The sequence below is a fragment of the Lacerta agilis genome, chromosome 9 (genome assembly GCF_009819535.1).
Source record: "Lacerta agilis isolate rLacAgi1 chromosome 9, rLacAgi1.pri, whole genome shotgun sequence".
Lineage (NCBI taxonomy): Eukaryota > Metazoa > Chordata > Lepidosauria > Squamata > Lacertidae > Lacerta > Lacerta agilis.
Window position 1 is genome coordinate 11,384,545 of NC_046320.1, and position 24,520 is coordinate 11,409,064.

Genomic DNA, 24,520 nt, shown 5'->3' on the forward strand with positions numbered 1-24,520 from the left:
TCCGCCCCAAACAGCTCAACAATTACGGGTAATCCCCCCTAAAACTTAACAACTCTGCGCAATCTCCTCCCATTTCCTTAATTTGGAGTCCCAGTAAATAGGGGCCATCTTATACATGGGGGGGGGGGGTTATACACCGAAAAATATGGTAACTATATTTAGTTTGTTTCAGCTAAGGCAAGGCTAACTGCAGTTTGGAGTCAAGCATAGCTCTTATCTCGAGTTAGCCTAAAACAGAAGTGGAAAATTCAAAACCCTTCTTCTCATCCCTACCAGAGGGGAAGCGGAATGTTGCTGCAAGCTTCAGGTTTGTACCTGTGCCTGTAATGATAAACAAGGGCCTTTATCATTCCAACCACATGAGACCAATGTGTGAGCAAGAGATCACAGATATGGTCAACAGCAGTTCTCATGATGATGCTATCTGGAAAAGTAGCTATTGCTATTTCACTACATAGCCCAGGCTATCTTTCATTGTGGGTGTGTATGTTCTGATTTACACAGGCATTTTTTTCTAAAATAGTTCTACTTCCTTAGTTTTAGGGACTTTCAAATAGATTTGAAAATGTGCTGCTTTGTTCGTTTCTTCCCCCCAACATAGAGCTTGCCCAAACTGGGCCTTATGGGGAGTTTGAGGTTGATTGAGTCCAAGATTTCTGAGCATCGTTCACATGAAGCTACACTACTCAACCAGAACCCATTCTACTTCTTTTGATGAGTGAATTCAGACTTCCCCAATCCTGGGGAAATCAGGAGAGCAAAGCAAAACATCTGTAGTCAAGGTGGCATCAGGACTTAAAAGAGCAACATGGAATTGGCTTTTTGGTTTGTGAAACACTGAATTGAACTGTGTACATCCATTCAAGGAGCAGCAGGGGTCTGTTCAACCTGGCCTGTCTCCACACCAAGACAAGATGGGCCTTTGTCTTGATCCAGCAGGCTCTTTGCATATGCATAAAACTGAAAATAAGAATGAAAAATGCACCTCTTTCCCTGGGAAACTGCATGAATCTGGCCCTGTCCACTACTAGAATGGGAACCCTGACAGCTTTCTGCTGTGGTACTGTGACCCTTGGACTGAAGAGCTTCACCCCTAATGTATGGTAAATCCTTGCTAGTTATTTCCACTATGTGCAGGTCCACAGGCTCTTTGCACACAGGAAACTCTGGCAAATAAATGAATTGACCATTGAGGATTATACCTACTTGGTCCATGCAATGCACTTAAATCCTCAATGAGTCCTCAATCCAGTCATTCTGAAGAGGATCTGGTGCTAAGTGATGGGATGTACCGGTAACTGAAAGGCAAATTCATGTTTGTCCCACGTTTGGAAGTAGCGACGTTATTGAGATGAATCACCGTTTCCCCTTCAGTACACCTTTTGGGACTGAATGTTTAGGAGTATGCACAAAAATAAAACACTTCCGGCTGGGATTTCATTGGTTTGCTTTTAATTGCTGTGCTTGTTCCATTCTGCAGAAGGGAGTAGCCTTTGCAGTAGCACTAAACTGGTGAGGATAAGTTCTTGCATTTGCAATGAGCTTACAAGTGAAAAGCTTATGCAAGGATGACTGTAATGAGATTGCCTTACTTCTTTGAAGGTAGTATGGGCCCATCAGTAATCCTATTCAATCAGGAGGCCTTTGAATGTTTGTGTTTAAATCCTCCTCCTATTTATTAAAGAGCTAATAATGATGAAGAAAGTGGTGGAACAGTAGGACTGAATTTTTATTTCATTTTTAGGATCTCACTTGAGTAAATTTTATGACCCAGCGAATTCCGAAATGCCTAAATGTATTTCTTGTATTCCGTAATCTCCTTTTCCGAACATCTCACTACAACCCCCACCCTTCCTCAAACCCTGGCTATCATTCAACTGCCTTCCTATTAGCTATCCTACTATCTAAATTTATTTGCAACATCTGCTGAGCTAAGGCAACCTCCACGCTCATCACCTTAACTATTATTAATAACTATTATTAACAACTAATGACTTCCGGCGGCGACGCCATCGCCGGGTGGTCGAAGGCTGCTTCGGGTCTGAAGCGCCTTGTCCATCCCGGGGGTTAGGAGCCGCGCTACCGCAGCGCGCGGCTCCGGTTGGGGTGCGGGAAGAGCGTCCCGCACCCTGGGCTCCCCGGCTGCGCCCGCGGAGGCCCCGAACCCTTCCCCTGCCCCCCTGTAAAGGGGGAGTGGGGGTGAAGGGACAACGGAGCCGGGCTTACGGGGATATGCCCCAACCGGGATGCAAATGCGGCGGCAAAGCCCGCGGTGAGCGTCCAAGTTCTACCTGTGAAGAATGGAGCTAAAGGAACCCGGTGGTCGTGAGTAAATAATCTTGGCAGAAATCGTGTTTTTGGAACGATCCGGGGGGAAGGAGAAAGGCAGCCTGCCTCCCTCCCTTCGAGCCTAAGAAATTAACCAATTTGAGGGATTGCTGCCACAGAACTGGTTATAAAGTATCTAAAATTGATACATGAGACTGGCAAACTTTTTTCTTGGGAAGCTAACTAGCGGAAAATATCTCTATTTAAAGTTGCGGTGTTTGCGCTCCAGCTTAGGAAAATGGCGACGAACAAAGAGACAGGAGAAGAAATATGATACCTACTTCCTCCTCCTCTGCCAGTATGCTGGGTTTCGTCCTTGAACTGGTATTGAACTCTGGACTAACAGATGAACAAAGGCTCACTGCCTTGAAGGTGGAACTAATTTACAGAAAAGTCAAAGTCTTGTGTGGGGGTCTGAAATGGAACCAACTGCCCACAGAGGAGGCTAACAAAACTTTTGACACTTTGGAAGAAAATCTTGTCAAAGAGCTGAGAGGATGGATGGAAAGATGGGAAGAAATGAATGAGCTACTTCGGAGAGGAAATTCGCTTGTTGGGGGTGGCAGCCCCAAGGCGATGTCAAGATTTGCTATATCCAGTCCCCGAGGTGTGAGCTCGGGGGCCAGGGACAGAGAATTAAGGTATTTACAAGAAGAAAAGGAATGCTACAAAGAACCGGAGAAGCTGAGAGAGGGAGAGTTGGATACCTCGGAGCTCGTGGCAAGGAGAGCTTTGGACTGTGCCTGGATCTGTGGACGTTGGGAGAGGGAAGTTGCATGGAAGTTCAGTGCTGATGCCATCAGGAGAAGAAGAATGGACAGAGGGGGTGTGGGGTGAAGTATTAAGTAAAATCTAAAGTAATCTGTTATGGTATTTTGAAATCGGAGGGTGAACACTGTCAACAATAGTTTGTTTTATTATTTGTTTGAACATGAAAAGAGATATTTCAAGTTTCTATGTTATTAGCAGCAGTTCAAAGGACAGAAGAGATAGATTTGTTGAGGATGATTTGTGAGGATTTATGAGGATGTAGTATAAATGAAGTCATTTTAAGTGGTTTAAGTTTATAGATTAAGATGATTAAGACTAAGATGAAGATTAAGATGAATGTTTTACTTTAGATATATAATTAAGTTTAATTTCTTTAAATGAAGAGGTTAAAAAGTAGATTATGGATATAAACTCGAAGGTGAAAAGGCAGGGGAAGTCAACTGTCAAGATTGGAAAAAGAAATTTTTTTTTTGAGATGTCTAATTAAGAAGAAAAATCATGGCAATTTTTGTATTAGATGTGTAATTGTATTTGTTTTGTATGTGTATAAATGTAGGTGTGGTTAAGGTTGTATGTTGTTATAAGTAAAAATGTCAATAAATTCTTATAAAAAAAAAAAAAAACTATTATTAACAACTAATAATAGGAAAAGAGTTAGTAATCCCGGCACTGTGCTTTGCTTATATATACTGTATGTCAGGCATAGGCAAACTTCGCCCTCCAGATGTTTTGGGACTACAACTCCCATCATCCCTAGCTAACAGGATCAGTGGTCAGGGATGATGGGAGTTGTAGTCCCAAAACATCTGGAGGGCCGAGTTTGCCCCTGCCTGCTGTATGTCTAAATATTATAGTATATAACTTCAGTTCAAGCTAAAACTTATTTTGGCCAAAATTGGTAGCAGTTTCAAAAGTCCTTTTGCATTTCTTCATTGACAACTTCCTTTTTTTAAGTGGTGGTGGCAACTGCAGCAGTGGCAACAGTAGCCACATTTCTCCTAAACCAGGGTGGATTTGATTTAAATCACTAGTCAATAAGGCTTAGGGTGGATTTAAATAAAAATAATCGATTTAAATAAAAATAATCCACCCTAAGCCTTACTGACTAGTGATTTAAATTGTGATTTAAATCAGTTTGATTTTGTGGGAATGTTTAGGAGTGATTTAAGTCAAATCCACCCTGTCCTAAACCACCTGAGGGCAATGCTGTGTAAAGACATAGCATTATTCCATGGGGGCTGCTGGGTACAACTGCCAGACAGGGGCTGCAGGAAGAAGCACTGCTGCTTCCACTGCTAAGGAAAGGGAAAGGGGAAAGCCGAACTGCACTCCAGCCCACTTTTGCTGCTTCCCCTAGTCCCAGTGCACAACCTCACCCGCTAAGGGAGTACTTGGAGTATAAAACTCATTAATTGCTTTCAAGTGTCTCTGCGCCAGAGCCAAGGTCACCAGCTTTGTCTGTCCCATGGGCGCATTTGTAAATTAGTGAAACTGTTATGGGCACTGCACGTATACTGCAACCAGCCATGGACCACAAGCTCTTCTATTGACTACAATAAGACACATGTTTCAAGCCTAATTTCATCGAGGAGAAGGGACCCTGTGGGAGCCAGAGAACGCCTTTGCAAGTGTATGTGTATCTATTGGTGCCACATTGGAATTAAGAAAATTAGGATGAACTTGAAACCTTAATGCAGAAAGGCAGATATGAACTAATAGACAATGCCTGTGAGAATAAGGCCCACTACTGGAGTGACAGGGATGGAGCTTGTTGTTTAGTTGTTTAGTCGTGTCCGACTCTTCGTGACCCCATGGACCAGAGCACGCCAGGCACTCCTGTCTTCCACTGCCTCCCACAGTTTGGTCAGGCTCATGTTGGTAGCTTCGATAACACTGTCCAACCATCTCGTCCTCTGTCGTCCCCTTCTCCTTGGGCCCTCAATTTTTCCCAACATCAGGGTCTTTTCCAGGGAGTCTTCTCTTCTCATGAGGTGGCCAGAGTATTGGAGCCTCAGCTTTAGGATCTGTCCTTCCAGTGAGCACTCAGGGCTGATTTCCTTCAGAATGGATAGGTTTGATCTTCTTACAGTCTATGGGACTCTCAAGAGTCTCCTCCAGCACCATAATTCAAAAGCATCAATTCTTCTGCGACCAGCTTTCTTTATGGTCCAGCTCTCACTTCCATACATCACAGGGATGGAGCTTACGTAACAGAAATAGACTAAACAGAAAGGGTGGAGAGTTAAAGGATGCATCCACATGCAAAGAAATGCATGAATTTGAACATCTAGGTCAAATTAAAAGAAGAGGAAAATAGTGGTGCCATTGTAGGAGTATACTACAGACCGCCAAGCCGGCAGTAGTCTTGGGTGGTGCCTTCCTATATAAGAGTACCACTTGTGGAAATTAGGCCTTCATATAATTAATTTTAAAAACTGCTAACTTAAACAATGGAAAAGTGATCTGTTAGTATTATCAATGTATTTTATTTGTCTTACTGAATGCTGCTTTGAGGGCATTTAGACTGAAAAGCATTGTGTAAAAATATTATTGTAATACCTCCATGTGTGTGTGTGTGTGTGACAACTTTGAGTTTTGAAATAGTGGTTTTTTGTTTGTTTGTTTTGTGGGATCACACAAAGGCCTGTTATGGACTCCAATCAGTATTAAACATTTTGTCCTTAGCCCAAGTTTAGAAGTACTACGTTCAGAAAGACTTTAGATATCTACCTCACGTTTCAATTGCTTCCCAAACATTCCTCCAGTTCTACATAGTCGTGCTAATGTGCTGCTTTTGTTTTTTTGGTGGTGTTTCAGGTGAGTAAACTGAGAGAGAAGCTCCAGGAAGTCAAACAAGAACGAGAACAGGAACAGCACAAACACACAGCCTACATATCTGAACTCAAGGCTAAACTCCATGAAGAGAAAATGAAGGAACTCCAGGCTCTCCGAGAGGTACTCATTCGCCAACACGAGCAAGAAGTCGCTCGTATGGCGAAAATAAAAGACAGTGAGATCCAGCGATTGCAGTCCACGGTGAATGTCCTGCGGGACGGGGCAGCTGACAAAGTGAAAACTGCTTTGCTCAACGAAGCCAGGGAAGAAGCCCGGAAATCATTTGATGGTGAGCGTATAAAGATGCAACAGGAGATACTAGAACTGAAGTCAGGGAAAAAGCAGGTGGAAGAAGCCTTGAGTAACATCATGCAGGCAGATAAGATGAAGGCAGCTGACCTGCGCACAGCCTACCAGTCCCATCAAGACGAAATTAATAGGATAAAGCGTGAATGCGAGAGGGACATCCGTAGGCTGGTAGGTTCACCCGATATTACCGTGCATCTGTCTAGTTGAATATTCCACTATTGGAGGCCTATTTTTAATTGCCACTAGTATAATTGTGTGTCGTATCACAGTCACTTGCTTTCCCCCTACTTTATTTTGTAAATTACTTTGGATTGTAATTCTCTCACAGGGAAAGGAGGGCATTTCTTATTCAAGTCTCTCTTATTTCCTCTGACGAGTGGCACACTTAGCAGATCTCATTTTGCATCAATCAAAGCAGCTATCTGTTCACAATTGCTTTACGTTGCCGTTTCATGAGATTTTTGAAAGGAAGTCAACTGTTCTCATATCTGGCTAATACTAAGTACAGTGGTACCTCGGGTTAAGAACTTAATTGGTTCTGGAGGTCCGTTCTTAACCTTAAACTGTACTTAACCTGAAGCACCACTTTAGCTAATGGGGCCTCCCGCTGCCCCTGCGCTGCCAGAGCACGATTTCTGTTCTTATCCTGAAGCAAAGTTCTTAACCTGAAGCGTTATTTCTGGGTTAGCGGAGTAGGCCTATGTAACCTGAAGCGTATGTAACCTGAGGTACCACTGTAAGTCAAAAGAACACATTAAACAAAACAAAAACAGAACTTAAGTTTATTCCTTTCATAGAAGCAGCCCTGGCTTTAAATCCAGTTCTACTTACCCTTTGGCGTGATTTGGCTAACATAAATTATTGCTGAGGCAAAATAACGTTCGGTTTAATGGGAAGTATTTGGGGAAAATCACACGGTGTTGCTTTCTAACTCTTCAAGATGGATGAGATGCGAGGCAAAGAGAGAGTGATTTTGGCTTTGGAGAAAGATCTTGGTGTCCAGGCGGGCCATACGCAAAAGTTGCTGCTCCAGAAAGAAGCCCTGGATGAACAACTTGTTCAAGTCAAAGAGGCAGAGCGGTTCCATGGCAGCCCAAAGAAAGAGCTTCCTCCTCCTGTGGGAGATATGATGGAACTTGTAGGAAACACGGTAAGAAATCTAACTGTTCTTTACATGCATATAAATGTTAAAGTTATTTTAACAACTTGCTAATAGATTGTAATCAACTACTTCCAGTTATCGCCTTCAAAACACAAATAAATTGACTATGGAAGGCAACGGAAAATCGACATTAAGACTCCTGATAGTCTGGAGCATGGGAAGTCATATAAAATTAATAATTTGGCAGTATATTTGGATTTATTTGGATCATATTTATATGTAAAATTGGAATATTTGATGTGATAATTATAATTGGAAATTTAATAAAAATGATTTGGCAAAATGCAGGTAAATTATGCTGTGAAAATGGAACATTAAGCTTTGCTTCCGTCCTTCAGAGGACTTTACTGCTGGAAACAATAGTTCAGAAGTAACATTGTGCATAGTCCATTTTTATTGTCTCTGTATTGCCTGGGTGGTGGTGGTGGTGAGAGGACTGCAGGCTTAAGCTGAGACAGTGCCCTTGTTTGCAACACCAAGCCAAATCATGTCTTAGTGCAAACAAGCAAAAGGGGGGAGGGGAGCTCTAAGAGAGGAGATTGCCTTTTTGCTCCTCTGGTTGTAATGCTGTTGTGCTTTTGCTAAGCTGTGGTTAGGCTTAATGTGTTGTTCAAACCCTGGCTTGTGGTTTAGCTCACTTCAGACACACAAGCTGTGATCCCCAAAACTTTGGTTTCAGGGCAGAGAGCAAACTCAGCCTCTGTATAGTCATAGCCCCAGAAGAGAGTACACAAAGACTAGCGCCAGACCTATTGTTCTCCTTCTTGCCCCCTCACTGGTCTTGTCTGCTCAGTCAACACTGCCCCTTCCCTGTATAGCTCTGCCAAACCGTGGCCCAGGCGAGCCACAAAGGAACAGGGACCACAGGCCAGGTCACTTCCCCAGCAAACATCTTGCTCTTTTGTTGCTTCCCTCCCCTTCACCCGCCAATAAAGTGCAGACAAAATGGTGGCCTCGGGTGCACAGGGAAAATGGAGCATGATGGATGCTTAGAAGCTGCCCCTGGCTGTCCCTCTGTGGCTCTCCTGAGCTGCTCACTCACCTGCCTGCCTGAGCTGCCCACATGCTGTTCTGTCCGGCAGCCACACAAATTGCAGCCTGATGACAGCCTTGCAATTTTATTATATCTGTTATTTTACTGCTTCTTCCTACAGCAGCTTTCCTCTCTTCTCCCCTTCCTTTTTGTTCCCTATTAGTATTCTTTTTTAAAAAATACTAACCCTAATTTATTTGTTTGAGAGCACACTCTGCCCCTTCACCATCGTGCCCCTTCCCACAAACCCCTCTTCCTTCTTGCCACTTTTATTCAGGGCCTGGAAACTTGCATGTTGCTATAGGCCTAGCCAAAAGACAGTAGCACCTCGGGGGGGGGGGGCAGAAATGGGCGAGGGGGGGTCTGTGCCCCTGAGGCCAGCCTCAAAGGAGACTGAGGCCAGCTGGTAGTCTCTGCCCACTGTTTGAGAAAACACTGCCTTCCTGCATCTATTCCACATGTGAAATATACTCGGAGTCAAGTGTGAATTTCATGCTCTTTATTCAGCTCATAGTAGTGAGGAATGCGGTTCCCCCAAAACGTCTGCTTTATATACACTATTTACACAATGGGCCCCACGTGATTGGCTAATTCCGGGATACTCCTGTATGCCAATCGGGTTGCGGATTCACTTCCACCTAGAGCTGGATTGGGTGGCTCCTGCGGACCAATCAGACTGCTGCAATCTCAATCCTATCGTTCTAGGACCAATCAGACTGCTGCAATCTCAATCCTATCGTTCTAGGACCAATCAGGCTGCTGCATTTTGGATCCTATTCAACTCAGTACATAACAACATGCCTTTTCACTTTTCTGTAAAATGAAGTTATGCCCAGTTTTGTGCTGTAATGTAGCTTTTTATTTTCAAGGAGCAACATATGGATGAACGAGACGTGCGGAGATTTCAGCTAAAAATAGCAGAACTCAGTGCTGTAATTCGGAAGCTGGAAGACAGAAATACCCTTTTAGCAGATGAAAGGAACGAACTAGTAAGTAATTCTGATAATTTATTTAACAAAATTTATATGGTGCTTGGTTGTAGTAAAACCTCCTAGGGGTTTACAAGAAATATTAAAGTTATCAATAAACCATTTAAAAACAACTTGCCGTATTTTTCCGTGCAAAATACTATATTTTCCCCTACATTTTTGAAGTTTAAACTAAGGGGTCGTCTTATACACGGATAGTGCATAGTGCATTTTCTTAATTTTGAGTCCCCAAAATTAGGGGATGTGTTTTAAGTGGAAAAATATGGTAAAACATTTAAAGATATTAAAATTAAAATTAAAATACATCATCAACACCTGTGTATCTGGATAGGTTTGTCTATACAAAAATGTTTTAAGCAGGTGCAGAAAAGAGTACAGTACTGTAAAGTCCATGGGGTGGTTGCTCGTGAGTAACCAGGCAAGACTCCAACCTGTCTTTTAACAGGTTTATTGTGCAAGCTATTTATAGTGCAGAGCTACAAGTTCCTGTCTGTATCAGTCACTCGCAGAATCCGGGAGCGGCCCCTTCCGGCTGTGACCCCAACATAAGAGTTTCGGTATCCCAAATCTCCACCTCCCCTCCCAGCATTTCACCCTTCTGCGCACTTGGGGCGCCGGAAAAGACGTGCCTCCCTCCTCGCCCGCTGAACGAGGGGAGTGCAGGGTCTCTCCAACATCCCCAGAGCCTCTGCACTCCAGACCCGGTGCTGCCTGCCCCTCCCCGCTGGAGACATTGCCGCTCCCTCCGGTGGAAGAGGAGGTGCTGCTGGATAGGTGGGGCCGGGGCTCTCTGTAGCATCCCGAGAGCCCTTCCACCACCCCGCTTCTAGAACTGGGCAGGATGCTTTTAATGTAACTTTGCAGGAAGGGTTGTGTTGTTGTTGTTGTTGTCTGTTTGGTCGGTTGTAAGTTGCTTTGGGTTCCCCTGAGCAAGATCAAGCAACTGACAAATTCAATAAATAAATAAAATAAAATAAAAAAATCTAAGTGGATAATTGCCAAGGTCACATTTGACTTTAACAAAAAAGAAAAGTTCCCCAAATGAGGGCATGGGTAAAAAGCAAGTAGAAAGGGGACACATCTCTCCAAAACGTTTAGCAGTTGTTCAGGATTATATAATATCAGAAGCTCAACTAGAGAACACACCACAGAACAGGAAAGACACTTCCAAGGCCAGCGTGGGGAGTGAGCAAAGGCAAGGAAGCTGTTAGAGGCAAGGAGGCTTCATTCAGAAAATGGAAGTCTTGTCCAAATGAGGAGAGCAAAAAGAACAGAAACTTTGGTGCAAGAAATTCTAGCAGATGATAAGGGATGAAAAAGGGAGAGAGGATTTGATGAGCGTATTACAAAAAAATAGAGGAACGACAAAACTTATTTAAATACGTTAGAAGCGGGAGATCAGCTGGGGAAGTGGTTGGACCTTTGGATGATGAGGGAGTCAAATGTGTTTGCATTTGTCTTCACGGCGGGAGATGGAAGGCAGATCCCTGTGCCTGAGTTATCTTGTCTCAGAAAGGGAGTCTGATGTAAAAGTGGTGGCAAGACACAAAATGGGCAAACCACCAGGCCCAAATGGCATCCGCCTCAGAATCATAGAATCCTGGAATTTTAGAGTTGGAAGGGAATTAGAGGTATCTAATTCAACCTCCTGCTAGGCAGGAACCAGTTCTTAAAGAACCCGGAGAGTTACCAATGTCAGAATGCCATTATATGGTGAGACCCCCCCTTGGAATACAGTGTCCAGCTCTGGTTGCCTCAACTCAAGAAAGACATTATAGAGCTTGAGAAGGTTCAGAAAAAGCCAGCCAAAATGATAAAGGGGTCAGAGCAACTCCCTTATGAAGAAAGGCTACATTTGGGACTGTTTTTTTGTTGTTGTTTAGAGTAAGGGAGGGAGATGTTGTTGTTGCTGTTAAGGTCCCAGGTTGGCTTACAACATTAAAACACAATATTAAAAACAAGCAACTTACAATTACAGGACTAAGTTGGGTCCTAAAAATATACACGCCAAGTGTCAAAGGGCAGGGCAAATAAGTGCAGCTTTGGCATTTGCCGGAGGTTGTATAATGAAGGTGCCAAGAGCACCTCTGTGGGTTGGGAGCTCCACAGCTTTGAATGTCGTCTCCCAGACTGCCACCCGCCGAGGGTCCGAAGGTAGAGGAACTACCAGGAGGGCCACCTCTGCAGATCCTGGCACCCGAGAGGATCCATAGGGAAGCAGGCAGTCTTTTTTATTATTAAAAATTTACAGGGTTTTTACACTTTAGAACACAATACAATACATGGTTAAATTTTTTCATACTCCCCCTTCTCTCACCAAGGGGAGCAACAAAATCAAGCCCCCCTCTCACTGGAGCCGTTACCAAATCTTTTCAAATTTAACTAATTTAGCTTGCATAGGAAGCAGGCAGTCTTTGAGGTATTTGGGACCTGAGTTGTTTAGGGCTTTAAACTCTAATGCGAGCACATTCTACACCAGCTGGAGCTTCCAAACCAGACCCCAGGGCACCCCCACATAAGAGCACATTTCTATCCAGCCAAATAGTAATAATAATTTATTATTTGTACCCCGCCCATCCGGCTGGGTTTCCCCAGCCACTCTGGGCAGCTTCCAACAAAGATTAAAAATACAGCGGTACTTCTGGTTGCGTACTTAATTCGTTCCGGAGGTCCATTGTTAACCTGAAACTGTTCTTAACCTGAAGCACCACTTTAGCTAATGGGGCCTCCCGCTGCAGCTGTGCCGCCAGAGCACAATTTCTGTTCTTATCCTGAAGCAACTTTCTTAACCTGAAGCGTTATTTCTTGGTTAGCGGAGCATGTAACCTGAAGCGTATGTAACCCAAGGTACCACTGTACATTAAAATGTCACACATTAAAAACTTCCCTGAGCAGGACTGCCTTCAGATGACTTCTAAATGTCAGGAATAATAATAAGCATGGACAACAGTGGCCAGGCTATCCTCGTCCAGGGATGGCACTAGCTGTCTAACCAGATGATGCCACAGGCCACAGATTCCTAGCCACAGAGGACACCTGGGCCTCTGTTGACAAAGATGTATCCCCAGGCTACCCACTTGCAACCCTGTGCAGAACAGATCTGCTTTAAAAACGAAAACAAAAGAGTACAACTTTTTTGCAGCTGAAACGGTCTCGGGAGACGGAAGTGCAGGTGAAGCCCCTTGTAGAAAAAAACAGAAGGCTGAACAAAAAGAATGAGAGCTTGCTGCAGAGTATACAAAGAATGGAAGAAAAACTTAAGCGTCTTTCCAGGGAAAATGTCGAAATGGTAAGCAGTCGTCATCTTCAGGTCACAGATTCTGACGTTTCGTTTGCCGGTTGTGAGAAGAATGACCAGAAAGTGCTCTGCTCCCTTTTTGCTTTTATAGCCAGTAATATTACTTACTTACTTAATAAATTTTATATCTCATTTTCTCAGAAATCTTTTCCATAAAGTGGTTTTCACTCTATCTAGTACAGTTTTACAGGTGGAAAGTCCTACTGCAGATTTTGATTCAATCTGCTTGATTGGCACATTGACATAATTCCTATTTTTAAGGTATATTCTAAGAGTGTTGGGTAGCTCAAAAAGGGAAATTACAGTTGTTCTTTATCTTTCTTTGGGAGCATCTGCAAATCCAAGAAGGATAACTTAACAAAATGAGTCATTACCCAATGTGTAGCCAAATATGTAGTGCTTTAACATATGGCCTGCAGAGTCGCAATGTAACACATTCTGGACTGACCTTTTATAACTGGTCAAGTGGTCAGCTGCTGTGTCCAGCTGCTGACCATGCTGTGGGCTTCAGGAGGAAAGGCTCAGCCCCAGCCCACAGGATGTACCCAACTCAGGCTGCTGTCACCATTGTCCTCATCATTTATTTGCATGCTGCCTATGGGGGCTCACATGAAAAAAAAATCATATCATTCACTAGTTACAAAATACAGCAGAATTTAAATAATCTGTTAATGAAAGCATCTCATTAAGAAATGATCAATAAAATTGAAAAATCCCTTATAATTCATGATAAGATCTAATGACGTAAACATAATAACGAAAACAGGAAAAGTGTATCTGAAGAAGTGTGCATGCACACGAAAGCTCATACCAGGAACAAACTCAGTTGGTCTCTAAGGTGCTACTAGAAAGAATTTTCGATTTTGTTTTGACTATGGCAGACCAACACGGCTACCCACCTGTAACTGAAAACAGGAAAAGTAATGCACCACTAAAATTAAATTGGGCCCACGCAGTAGTCCCTAAACATCCTGTGTAGACTTGTGGTCAAGACGGTCTCTGGTGCCTCCTGCAGCAGGTTTCGTAGCAGGAAATGGTCTTGGCTTCCCCTCTCTCAGCCCAGGTGGAAATAGGCCAGGAAAGATGGGAACAGGCCCCACAGGACTTGCAGGTAAGATCTCAGTATCTCTGGAGTTTGAGCCAGGAACCCCATTGCCCTAGTGCCGAGAGGCTTCTTGGGGCTCTGCATTCAGGCTCCAGAATCTTTTTGGGCCTAGAGGCACATTTGGAAATCTAAGAAACTTTAATGGGCACTTCAAAATACCTATTTCACAAAAAGGGAAACTGGTGATGCTTAGGACCCCTACCCCAAATGACAAATCACCTAACCTCCTCAAACAAATAAAACAGAGACAAAGCAGGCAACACCACCCCCCGCCACAAAAATAAGGTCCCCCCCCCAATGTTTACTTAAGCTGCTGAAATCAGATTTCCCAAAGTCCAGGGTGCACATATGACCACGTTCAACTTTATCTTTTCCCAGTATCTTGAATCCCAAGTTGATGTGGTCACTTTCCACCCAAAACTCACACTTCTGTCATGTGAAAGGGATATTAGCAGTTGCTCTGTTTAGGATTACAAGTCATTCGGTCTCACTGCTAACGCTGATGTTTTCTCAGATGTGTTTTACTGTTTTCTCTTCGAACGATAATGTTTAAATGTTGTGTTAATGAAATTACATTTTTTTAATAGAGAGAAAAGCTATCTGCTCAGCCCACAATGAGGAGGCACACTTCACTGAATGACCTCAGTAGCACACATGAAGAACCAGAAGTTGAATTTCTTAAATTGCAAATTATAGAACAACGCCATCTTATTGATGATCTGACAATGGTAATACATAGTTGTTATTATTAATCTTTGCTTTGGCATTTGTTTCTTACTCCCTTGGAGAGACATTTGTAAAGGCACATGGTCACTTGATCCAAATATAGCATGCATTGTATTTTGGAACATTGCTAAATACTAAAGAGCTAGATCTTCCCTACCCAGATTCATGTTCTTCCTTGTCATATCATCCATGGAGAAGGAGCAGGGGACAGTGAGGGGAGTAACCTTGTGACAACAGGCAGTCATGTTTGCTGCTTTCAAAGTATTATATTCTTGGCAAAGTATAACAGAAGGCTATGTGTTTGGGGGTAAAGATCACAAATAATAGAAAAAATTATATTTACAAGCCAAAAAGTGAAGTGGGGATGTGGTACCCCCAATATTAATTTATATTCCTGCACAGAGCCGTCTCATCCATAGAGGCCAGTGGCGCGGCGCGCCAGGGCGCAGGGCACCCCAGGGGCACCCCCGTGAGCCCACCGGCATACCGGGCTCCCCCTCCCCAACCCGCCCCCGCCCCCATGGGCAGGCAGGCACTCGCGCGCCGGCGGGCGGGCGGGCTGTAAGCCGCCCGCCCTCGCCTCCTGGAGCCCCAGCTGGAGCGCTGAAGCGGCGCGGGGCTTTGCGCGACCTTCCAGCACTCCAGCTGGGGCTCTGGGAGGCGAGGGCGACCGGCTTGCAGCCCGCCCCCCCGCCGGCTTGCAGCCCGCCCTCCCGCCGGTGCGCGAGCGCCCGTCCGCCCGCCCCTCATCCTCCGCCCACCGGAGCGCGGGCGCCCGCTCCAACGCCACGCCTCTCATCTCCCGCTCGCCCACCCCCCCTCCCGAGGGGCGGCCAGCGCGGGAGGGAGGCGGGCGGAGAGGCGGCAGGCTGGGGGCGCCGAGGGATCGCTGCGCCAGGGCGGCAGATCCCTCTAAGACGGGCCTGTTCCTGCATGTGGGCGTTTACAAAGGGCTGTTTGAAAATTCCGTGCTGCACTTTGAAGTCCCAACAATCAGGGCTTCAAAGCGAAGCATCACCTGACATCACAGTGAGGTTAGTTGATTAACAGGTGAGTGGCCCTGCCTAGCTGTTATCGTTGGCTTGCCAAGGGTGGGGCAATAAGAATCTGACCAGAAAAGGTTCCCCACTCCTGAATTAGAATGAAATAATTTAATCGTCTAGTTTTAAACCCATCTCCTTTTCCATGTTTTCATTTCTGTTTCTCATAACTCATGAATCCATCTCATAAAAGGAGTGGATAAGTGAAATTATCCAAAATCTCTTTCCATTTCTCATGGCTTGTCATCTGTGTACATTGTCGATTTGCTGTGTTTACCCCAGATTTTCATCTGCGGCAACTAGTTTTAAAAGTGTGTATTTCAGAAGAAGAAATGGAAAGGGGTCTTTAGCTTTGCTGTGCAGCATGTTAGAATTTTAGATTCCACACCCATGATTATCTGTTACGTATTTTGAATATATACTAAATAAATTATTTAAAAGACGTTCCTTGCTCTAGGAGCGGGATCGATGGTTACGCTCCAGGAAACAGAAGACGCAAAATTTGAAACCCACAAAGGTGAGTGGCATTTTTATTGAGACTAATGGATAATGGTTTTTCCAAACTTCTTTTCTATATTAAAATTATGGCAATAAAATAAGAAAAAACAACAATTGCCATCATTATTAATAATTAATTTTAAAAAACTACAAAATGCTGATTTCTTTGCATCTGCTTCTTGTTTCTTTAATATATGGATATGTCAAGTATTTAACTGCAGTGTAACCTGGAAAGTACTGCTGAAGGCCTGACGGTGGCACTTTTCCTTAATGTTCTGTTTTGCCAGCTAAGTTTGCAAACATGTGCACACGTATCTGGAAGTAAGTCCCAAATAACTCAACGGGGCTTCTTCTGAAACAGTTTAGTTTAGTTATGAAGTTTATTACCCGCTTTCAGTATTAAACAATCCTAAAGCAGGGTGCAGTACAGATAAAACTCTATAAATTTTTGTAATCAATCAATACATAAATAGTAAAAAAAAAAAAGGAAACAGGTGACAGCACATACACCGTTGTATTTTCTTTCTTTCTTTCTTTCTTTCTTTCTTTCTTTCTTTCTTTCTTTCTTTTTTTGTTTAGATTAGTTTGTTTTTTATTGTAATGTATTATGAAAAGTCTTAATAAAATCTTACAAATAATAGGTATTGTTTGAAACGAAAACATAATTCTACAGCGCTGAATGTGAGCAGGGTCAGGCCAGGATATAGACCCCCCCCTACTGCCATGTGGAGGTGATTCAGGAAAAAGAGGAAAGGAAGTTGGAGAGGAGCAGGTCGGGGGGGGGGAACATGGTGGTGGGGAGGGCATGGACATAGAGGAGGAGGAGAAGGCAAGGGCACGCTCCTAGGGCCTGGATCTGGCCTCTGAGGTGGCTGCTTTGCCTCACCTCATGGACCAGCCAGCTCTGAACGTAGTAAAATGCAACTGGTTTTTTTTTGGGGGGGGGGGGGTTAAATTGTTTCTCAGTGAATTTCTAAAATGGAAAGCTTTGTATCTAAGCCTGTATGGATGTCACATGGATTTGACTATCCTTCCCAGACCTGGAGGATGCTCTTCCTATCTTAGGCAAAAGAGGCTAATTAGGAAGAACTTCCTGACAGTGAGAGCTGTTTGACAGTGGAATTTGCTGCCAAGGAGTGTGGTGGAGTCTCCTTCTTTGGAGGTCTTTAAGCAGAGGCTTGACAGCCATCTGTCAGGAATGCTTTGATGGTGTTTCCTGCTTGGCAGGGGGTTGGACTGGATGGCCCTTGTGGTCTCTTCCAACTCTATGATTCTATGATTCTATGTTTAATCACGTGTGTGATGTACTCTGCACATGAGCAGAGGTTATGGCTTCACATTTTCAGGATTGAATCATAGGTTGCAAATATATTATTCTGTGCTCTGATGTGCTCCGGCTCAAGTGAAATCATCATTTTTTTATCCATTGGCTGGAATGTTTAGTACGTTCAATTTGGAGAAATAAATGTTTGGATTAATGAAAAGTTAGTTTGATTTTTGGGTGAGGGAGCAAAACAGCACACAAGGGTCCTCACAATTTAACATTTGTGTGTGTGGCTCCGTAGCGGCGGCAGGGTTGTGGGGGGCCTGGACCCAGAGACCGCTGTGGGGAGGAGGAGGGAGGTCTGGCGTGGCTCTTAACTCACCGTGGGGGAGAAGCGGGGTCCACTCAGCTGGCCAGCCAGCCACCCGCCAGAGTGACAGACAGACTGTTCACCCAGCACACGCCCCAAAAAAACCCGGACATTTTTCAAAATTTAAATCCACCCAGATGGTGATTTTGCCTTTGGAATCCCAGGCATGTCCAGGGAAATCTGGACGTATGGCAACCCTGGGGACCACATGCCAGGAGCAGGGAGGGCAAAAGGCCACTGAGCCGTGGATGTAAACTTCATACCATAAGCTAGTTTTTCTATACATACTCATGAGTCCTTCTCTAATCTCTATCCAGGCAAGCGAAAGCCATTATCTGAGTTCTGGGACACAATCCAAGCAGCCAGGAACACACAAGGAGGGTGTGAAGCTGGTAAGGGGCAAGGCCTGAGGAAAGTGTGGAAGGATGGCTGGAGAGTCCCATGGGCCAGCTAGGGAGGCCTAGAGGGCCATATTTGGCCCCTATCCCTGAGCTTCCCCATTCCTGGTGTAGAAACTAGCCTCCTGTACGAAAGTAAAGAGCACTGCTCTGTCCGCTTTTGCCTCTGACCCTCATGGTAGGAGAAGAATCCTTGGTTTATAAGAAATCATAGAATTGTAGAGTTTGAACAGACCTCAAGGATCATCTAGTCCAACCCCCTGCAATGCAGGAACCTCAATTAAGCATCCATGACAGATGGCCATCCAACCTCTGCTTTGTTGTTGTTTAGTCATTTAGTCGTGTCTGACTCTTCGTGACCCCATGGACCAGAGCACGCCAGGCACTCCTGTCTTCCACTGCCTCCCGCAGTTTGGTCAAACTCATGTTGGTAGCTTCGAGAACACTGTCCAACCATCTCGTCCTCTGTCATCCCCTTCTCCTTGTGCCCTCAATCTTTCCCAGCATCAAGGTCTTTTCCAGGGAGTCTTCTCTTCTCATGAGGTGGCCAAAGTATTAGAGCTTCAGCTTCAGGATCTGTCCTTCCAGTGAACACCCAGGGCTGATTTCCTTAAGAATGGATAGGTTTGATCATCTTGCAGTCCATTGGACTCTCAAGAGTCTCCTCCAGCACCAGAATTCAAAAGCATCAATTCTTCTGCGATCAGCCTTCTTTATGGTCCAGCTCTCACTTCCATACATCACTACTGGGAAAACCATAGCTTTAACTATACGGACCTCTGCTTTAAAACCTCCAATAAAGGAGAGTACACAACCTCCCGAAGGAGACTGTTTTACTGTCAAACAGCTATTACTGTCAGAAAGTTCTTCCTCATGTTTGGTTGGAATCTCCTTTCTTGAAATTTGAATGCATTGGTTCGGATCTTCCCTTCTGGAGCAGGAGAAAACAAGCTTGCTCCCTCTTCCATGTGACAGCCCTTTAGATACTTGAAGATGGTTATCATATCTCCCAGTCTCCTCTTTTCCAGGCTAAAAATGCCCTGCTCTTTCAACTATTGCTCATAAGGCTTGCTTTCCAGACCCTTGATCCTCTTGGTCGCCGCCCTCTGCACATGCTCCAGCTTGTCAACATCCTTCTTAAATTGTGGTGCCTAGAATTGGACACAGTATTTCAGGTGTGGTCTGACCGAGGCAGAGGAGAGTGGTACTATTGCTTTCCTTGATCTGAATATTGTACTTCTGTTGATTTGTTGTTGTTGTTGTTCAGTCGTTCAGTCGTGTCCGACTCTTCGTGACCCCATGGACCAGAGCACGCCAGGCACGCCTATCCTTCACTGCCTCTCGCAGTTTGGCCAAACTCATGTTAGTAGCTTCGAGAACACTGTCCAACCATCTCATCCTCTGTCGTCCCCTTCTCCTTGTGCCCTCCATCTTTCCCAACATCAGGGTCTTTTCCAGGGAGTCTTCTCTTCTCATGAGGTGGCCAAAGTACTGGAGCCTCAACTTCAGGATCTGTCCTTCTAGTGAGCACTCAGGGCTGATTTCTTTGAGAATGGATAGGTTTGATCTTCTTGCAGTCCATTGGACTCTCAAGAGTCTCCTCCAGCACCAGAATTCAAAAACATCAATTCTTCTGCGATCAGCCTTCTTTATGGTCCAGCTCTCACTTCCATATATCACTACTGGGAAAACCATAGCTTTAACTATACGGACCTTTGTCGGCAAGGTGATGTCTTTGCTTTTTAAGATGCTGTCTAGGTTTGTCATTGCTTTTCTCCCAAGAAAAGCAACTTCTGTTGATAGCACTAGATTTTTTTTGCTACTGCACACAGTTGAGTCATGTTAAGCTTGTGGTCCACTAAGATCCCTAAGTCCTTTTCACATGTTCTTCTAGTAAGCCAGGTATCCCCCATCTTACGAACCAGAGCAGCGCATGGAAACGCCGTTTACCTTCCCGCCAGAGCGGTACCTATTTATTTACTTGCACTTTGACGTGCTTTCGAACTGCTAGGTTGGCAGGAGCTGGGACTGAGCAACGGGAGCTCAACCTGTTGCGGGGATTCGAACCGCCAACCGTCTGATCAGCAAGCCCTAGACTCTGTGGTTTAACCCACAGTGCCACTCCCGTCCCTAGGTGTGGGCTACTAGTCTGTATTTATCATTGGTGACTTTCACCTCTTAGGCATCCTCCCTTCCTTTTTTTATTCGTCTCCCCAGTAAACGCCCTCCCATCAGGGGTCAGAGAGATAAACAACTTCCTGTCATTTAGAAAATACCTGAAGGCAGCCCTGTTTAGGGAAGTTTTTTATTTGTGACTTTGTATTGTATTTTAATATTTGTTGGAGGCCGCCCAGAGTGGCCGGGGAGACCCAGCCAGATGGGCGGGGTATAAATAAATAATTATTATAAACTTTTTATGCAACCACATTGGCTTTTTTATATTTTTCCTATTTTGTTTTTTGTTTACTGGTCGTCGTCCCCCCCGTCCCCCCCGATTATGCCTTTAGTAACATTTTCTCCAGGAACTCCCATTCATATTGGCCTCCTCCCCTCATTAATGAACCTAGCTAGTCTTTCTCTGAGCTTATTAAAATCAGCTTTCCCCCCCTGAAATCCAAGCAACATGTTTGCATAAGATCATGAATTCCAGCATTACAAAGTGCCTTCCCCCAAGTGTTCCTTCTAATCATTCCCTTGCTTACGTGTAAGAGGTAACAGTTGCTATGCTTGCTTTCACTGGGCACTCTCTTAATTGCCATGGGAAGTTTGAAAGTAGCAGGCTGCTGGCAGCTAGCCTATGTCTCCAGGAGTGGCACAGAGGGTGGAGCTCTTTGTATACTGGGTAGCCATGGATATTTGAATCTTAGGAACTTCGGTGAGTGAAATGGGTAGAAAACCTGCCCAGCATGTCTGACTTTACAATGGAGTAATGGAACTACAGTGTCCGGAATTTAGACAGCTCGTGGGACTATTTGCTGCTCTGCAAACTTAATTACGATGCTCTGCATTTTATAAACAAAGTGCCCGGTGTCTGCATCATTAAGATGGAATACATATTTCTCGTCTTGTATTTTTCTTTTTTCATCTGTCTCTGTGCTCTGGTATGCCTATATTTTTCTGGCTGTCAAGAAATGACTTACAAGCATGAAGGTAAGAAACTCTGAGCTATTTGTTCATATTCTTGCGATGCTGAATTTAGTTTGAGTTTCTAGCCTGTTACTTCTTTAATGACGTAAAAAATGTAAAGTGAAGTATGTGAAGTTGCTGAAGTTAAAAGAAGAGAAAAGGATGTTTGTTTGTTTTTTGCACAGTTTAGCGCCTGTTACATATTTATTTATTTATTTAGTTAAATGAGTGGCTGGGGAGACCCAGCCAGATGGGCGGGGTATAAATTATTATTATTATTATTATTATTATTATTATTATTATTATTTTATATATTGCTCTTCATAAGATTTCAGGGCAGTTCACAGAATAAACAGATAATCATTCAGTTTTCAATGATGTTCAGACCAGCTGTTGTGCAAGAAAATCCCAGTGGATTTTGCCCTTTGTCTTCAGAAATAAGATATCATTTGCTCATAAACAGCTCTTACGCTTTAATCAAAGTGGTGTCGCCCAGTGGTGAAATGGATAGCATATTCTAAACCTTTTCGGTGGCTCTCATAAATTTACTGTGGATCCTCTGGGGTGATGCTTATAAAACGTATGTTGCTGCTTTGGCTAGGGAAAATATAAACACGGAGGGTACACAGTGGATGAATTTTGACAGAAGAGATTTTAAGACAAAATAACGATATAGAAATGCTTTAAATAAATGATAAGGCCTTTGAAGTAAACCATACCATTTCACTCTATTTATCCTCCATTATTTTACTGTAGTTTTTGTTGTGTCTTGGGTTCGTGGAGCAATAATTCCAGTGACGCTTCTTCATGAACAGCTCTTTTATTGTAAGGTAACAGACAAGACAAGACAAGACAAGACTGGGGAACGGGGGCAGGGGAAGCTCTATTTAAGGCACACTGGTACAGAGAGGATAGATACATTTAAGTGGGAACCAATAATATTCTAACTTTCCGGCGGGACCCAATCAGGCTGTGGATTGTGCTTGTACCCTTAAACTGACAAATGACATTCCTCCACCCGGCTGACAGAACGTCTTAATCAATACACAACAGTTTTAAAACGTTATGCATTAAAGAAGAGTTGTTAAATGTTACCACTACTGGTCCACCTATTTAAGTGCTTATCTGATGAATACAGAGCAGTTGCGTTGTAAATTACCGGTAGTTGCAGGTGTTGCATAAATCCCATGGTGCACTTAACCTCATAATAATGGTGGTGTGTTAATTTTCATCTTAATGAATACATTTCTCTTACACTGAAATAGCCTGCGTGTGATGCTTTCCAAGCATTTTTCATATACTGTACTAAGCATATTAATTGGCACTCAGACGTTATGGGCCATCGATTAATAATGTAGGGCGGAGGACCACTGCATGCGTTTTGGGGCTTGGGGGTCCTACCCCTCTTGTCTCGAGCCCTTTTGTGCTTTCTTCTGCCTCTTCACTTCTTTGCACAGCTGTCACGGTTTTCTACATTGCCAGGTCTTTGCTTCCACATGAATAAAAATAATAACTGCTTTGTTAACTGCCCGTACAGTTATGCTGAAGGTGTGAAATATAAATTATGTAAATATATATTTAAAAAAACCACTTCATTCTGACACATTTCTGACTCCTACTCTTCACACTCCCATTTACAATTTCTATTCTTGTGTGCGTGATCTCCTCCTCCAAATCACTTTTTGAAGTGGTCTTACACATTCACCACATACAGATAGTGTTCTCCAGGCACAACAGAACTTCATGGCATTTCTAGACAGCAGTCTAGATTAGGGATTAGGTGCCTATGGGAGATGGTGCTATTTAAGGGCTAATCACCCCCCCCCCCCAAAAAAAGAATTCCTATAATTACCTGTTTCTTGTTGGGCTATCAACACTAAAGAGCTGTTTAACCATTGTAAAAACTCTTTGTAGGAGGTAGAGTTTTAATTTTGACTTATAAATATGGTGTTACGTGCAACAAGACACAGCAAGGCTGTTGGAAGTATTTTAAAGCTCTAGTTCTGTTCTTTCTTTCGGTCGTAACACATACTCTGCTTAAGGTGATGGTTTTTACTACCTGGTATCGGAACTCTAAAGCTCAAGATGATGTGCAATTGTGGGCAAGAAATGTTCATTTTTGCATTTCTTGGAATTGTGGCAGAGTGGCGTCATGAGCCCCCCATAATGCTGACTGCCTGGGGCTGGGGCGGCAATTGCTGTCAGATGAGGAAGATGAGGATGGTGTGGATTGCAGGGAGCGGCATTAGAGGGAGGACAGGCACCATGCCCCATTTACCTTTGGAGGCAGTCCTGATGACTTCCTGTCCTGCCCCCTCCATGAAGCTGAGTGATGGCCTAGCAGTGGGAGAGGCCGTTGAGGCTGATCAGCTGGAAGAGAAGGAGAAGCCATCTCACTGCTAAGAACTCAGGGCTGCCTCTGCTGTTGGGAACAGACCCACGTCCCTCAGAGAAGTGTGCACCTCCACCTTCGCTAGTTTTGTAGGGACAAAGTGTTGCAAGTGAGCGTGCCACATCTCACCTTTAAAAGCTGGTGGGAGAGGCGTGACTGCTTGTTGAGACACCTTCGCAGCTTTCATTTGTCACAGACCCTGGGTGCTGTTCTTGAACTCTGAGGGTGTGCTTTGGTGGTATGTACACGTAATAATAATAATAATAATAATAATAATAATAATAATAAAATTTTATTTATACCCCGCCCTTCCCAGCCAAAAACCGGGCTCAGGGCGGCTAACACTAATTAAAATCACAGCAAAATATAAAAACAATCAATTTAAAATACAGATTAAAATGCAAATTAAAAAATTCGAAATTAAAACTGCAGTCTCATTTTCAAATAGCCCACCAATAAAAGAATGAAGCATAACTATCAAGCAGAAACCAACCCAAAGGCCAGGTGGAACAGCTCCGCCTTGCAGGCCCTGCGGAAAGATGCCAAATCCCGCAGGGCCCTGGTCTCTTGTGATAGACTGTTCCACCAAGTCAGGGCCAATACTGAGAAGGCCCTGGCCCTAGTTGAGGCCAACCTAGCATCTTTGTTGCTCGGGACCTCCAAAAGATTATTATTTGAGGACCTTAAGGTCCTACACAGGACATACCAGGAGAGGCGGTCCCTTAGGTACTGATGCAAGCCGTGAATGAGAAGCTTCCATTCTAACGCTTAAGAACTGCTGTCTTAGCATGGGAGCAGGGCTGGCCCAGGATGTTTTGCTGCTTCAGGCAAAACAGCTCCCCACTTGCTTCTGCCACCTCTTCCTCTGCAGTGGGT

The 24,520-nt window shown here is 44.1% G+C and overlaps 1 protein-coding gene across 4 annotated transcripts in view; it reads left to right on the top strand.

Moving 5' to 3' along the window:
- The window catches only part of JAKMIP1 (janus kinase and microtubule interacting protein 1), a 72,117-nt gene that overhangs the window by 4,521 nt on the left and 43,076 nt on the right, over nt 1–24,520 (top strand). For all 4 annotated transcript variants that reach the window (XM_033160284.1, XM_033160283.1, XM_033160280.1 and 1 more), the window contains exons 2-7: nt 5,917–6,411; nt 7,184–7,393; nt 9,308–9,427; nt 12,570–12,716; nt 14,418–14,558; nt 16,054–16,113. In XM_033160284.1, the coding sequence (XP_033016175.1) occupies nt 5,917–6,411; nt 7,184–7,393; nt 9,308–9,427; nt 12,570–12,716; nt 14,418–14,558; nt 16,054–16,113 (1,173 nt within the window). The remainder of the gene's footprint in view (nt 1–5,916; nt 6,412–7,183; nt 7,394–9,307; nt 9,428–12,569; nt 12,717–14,417; nt 14,559–16,053; nt 16,114–24,520) is intronic.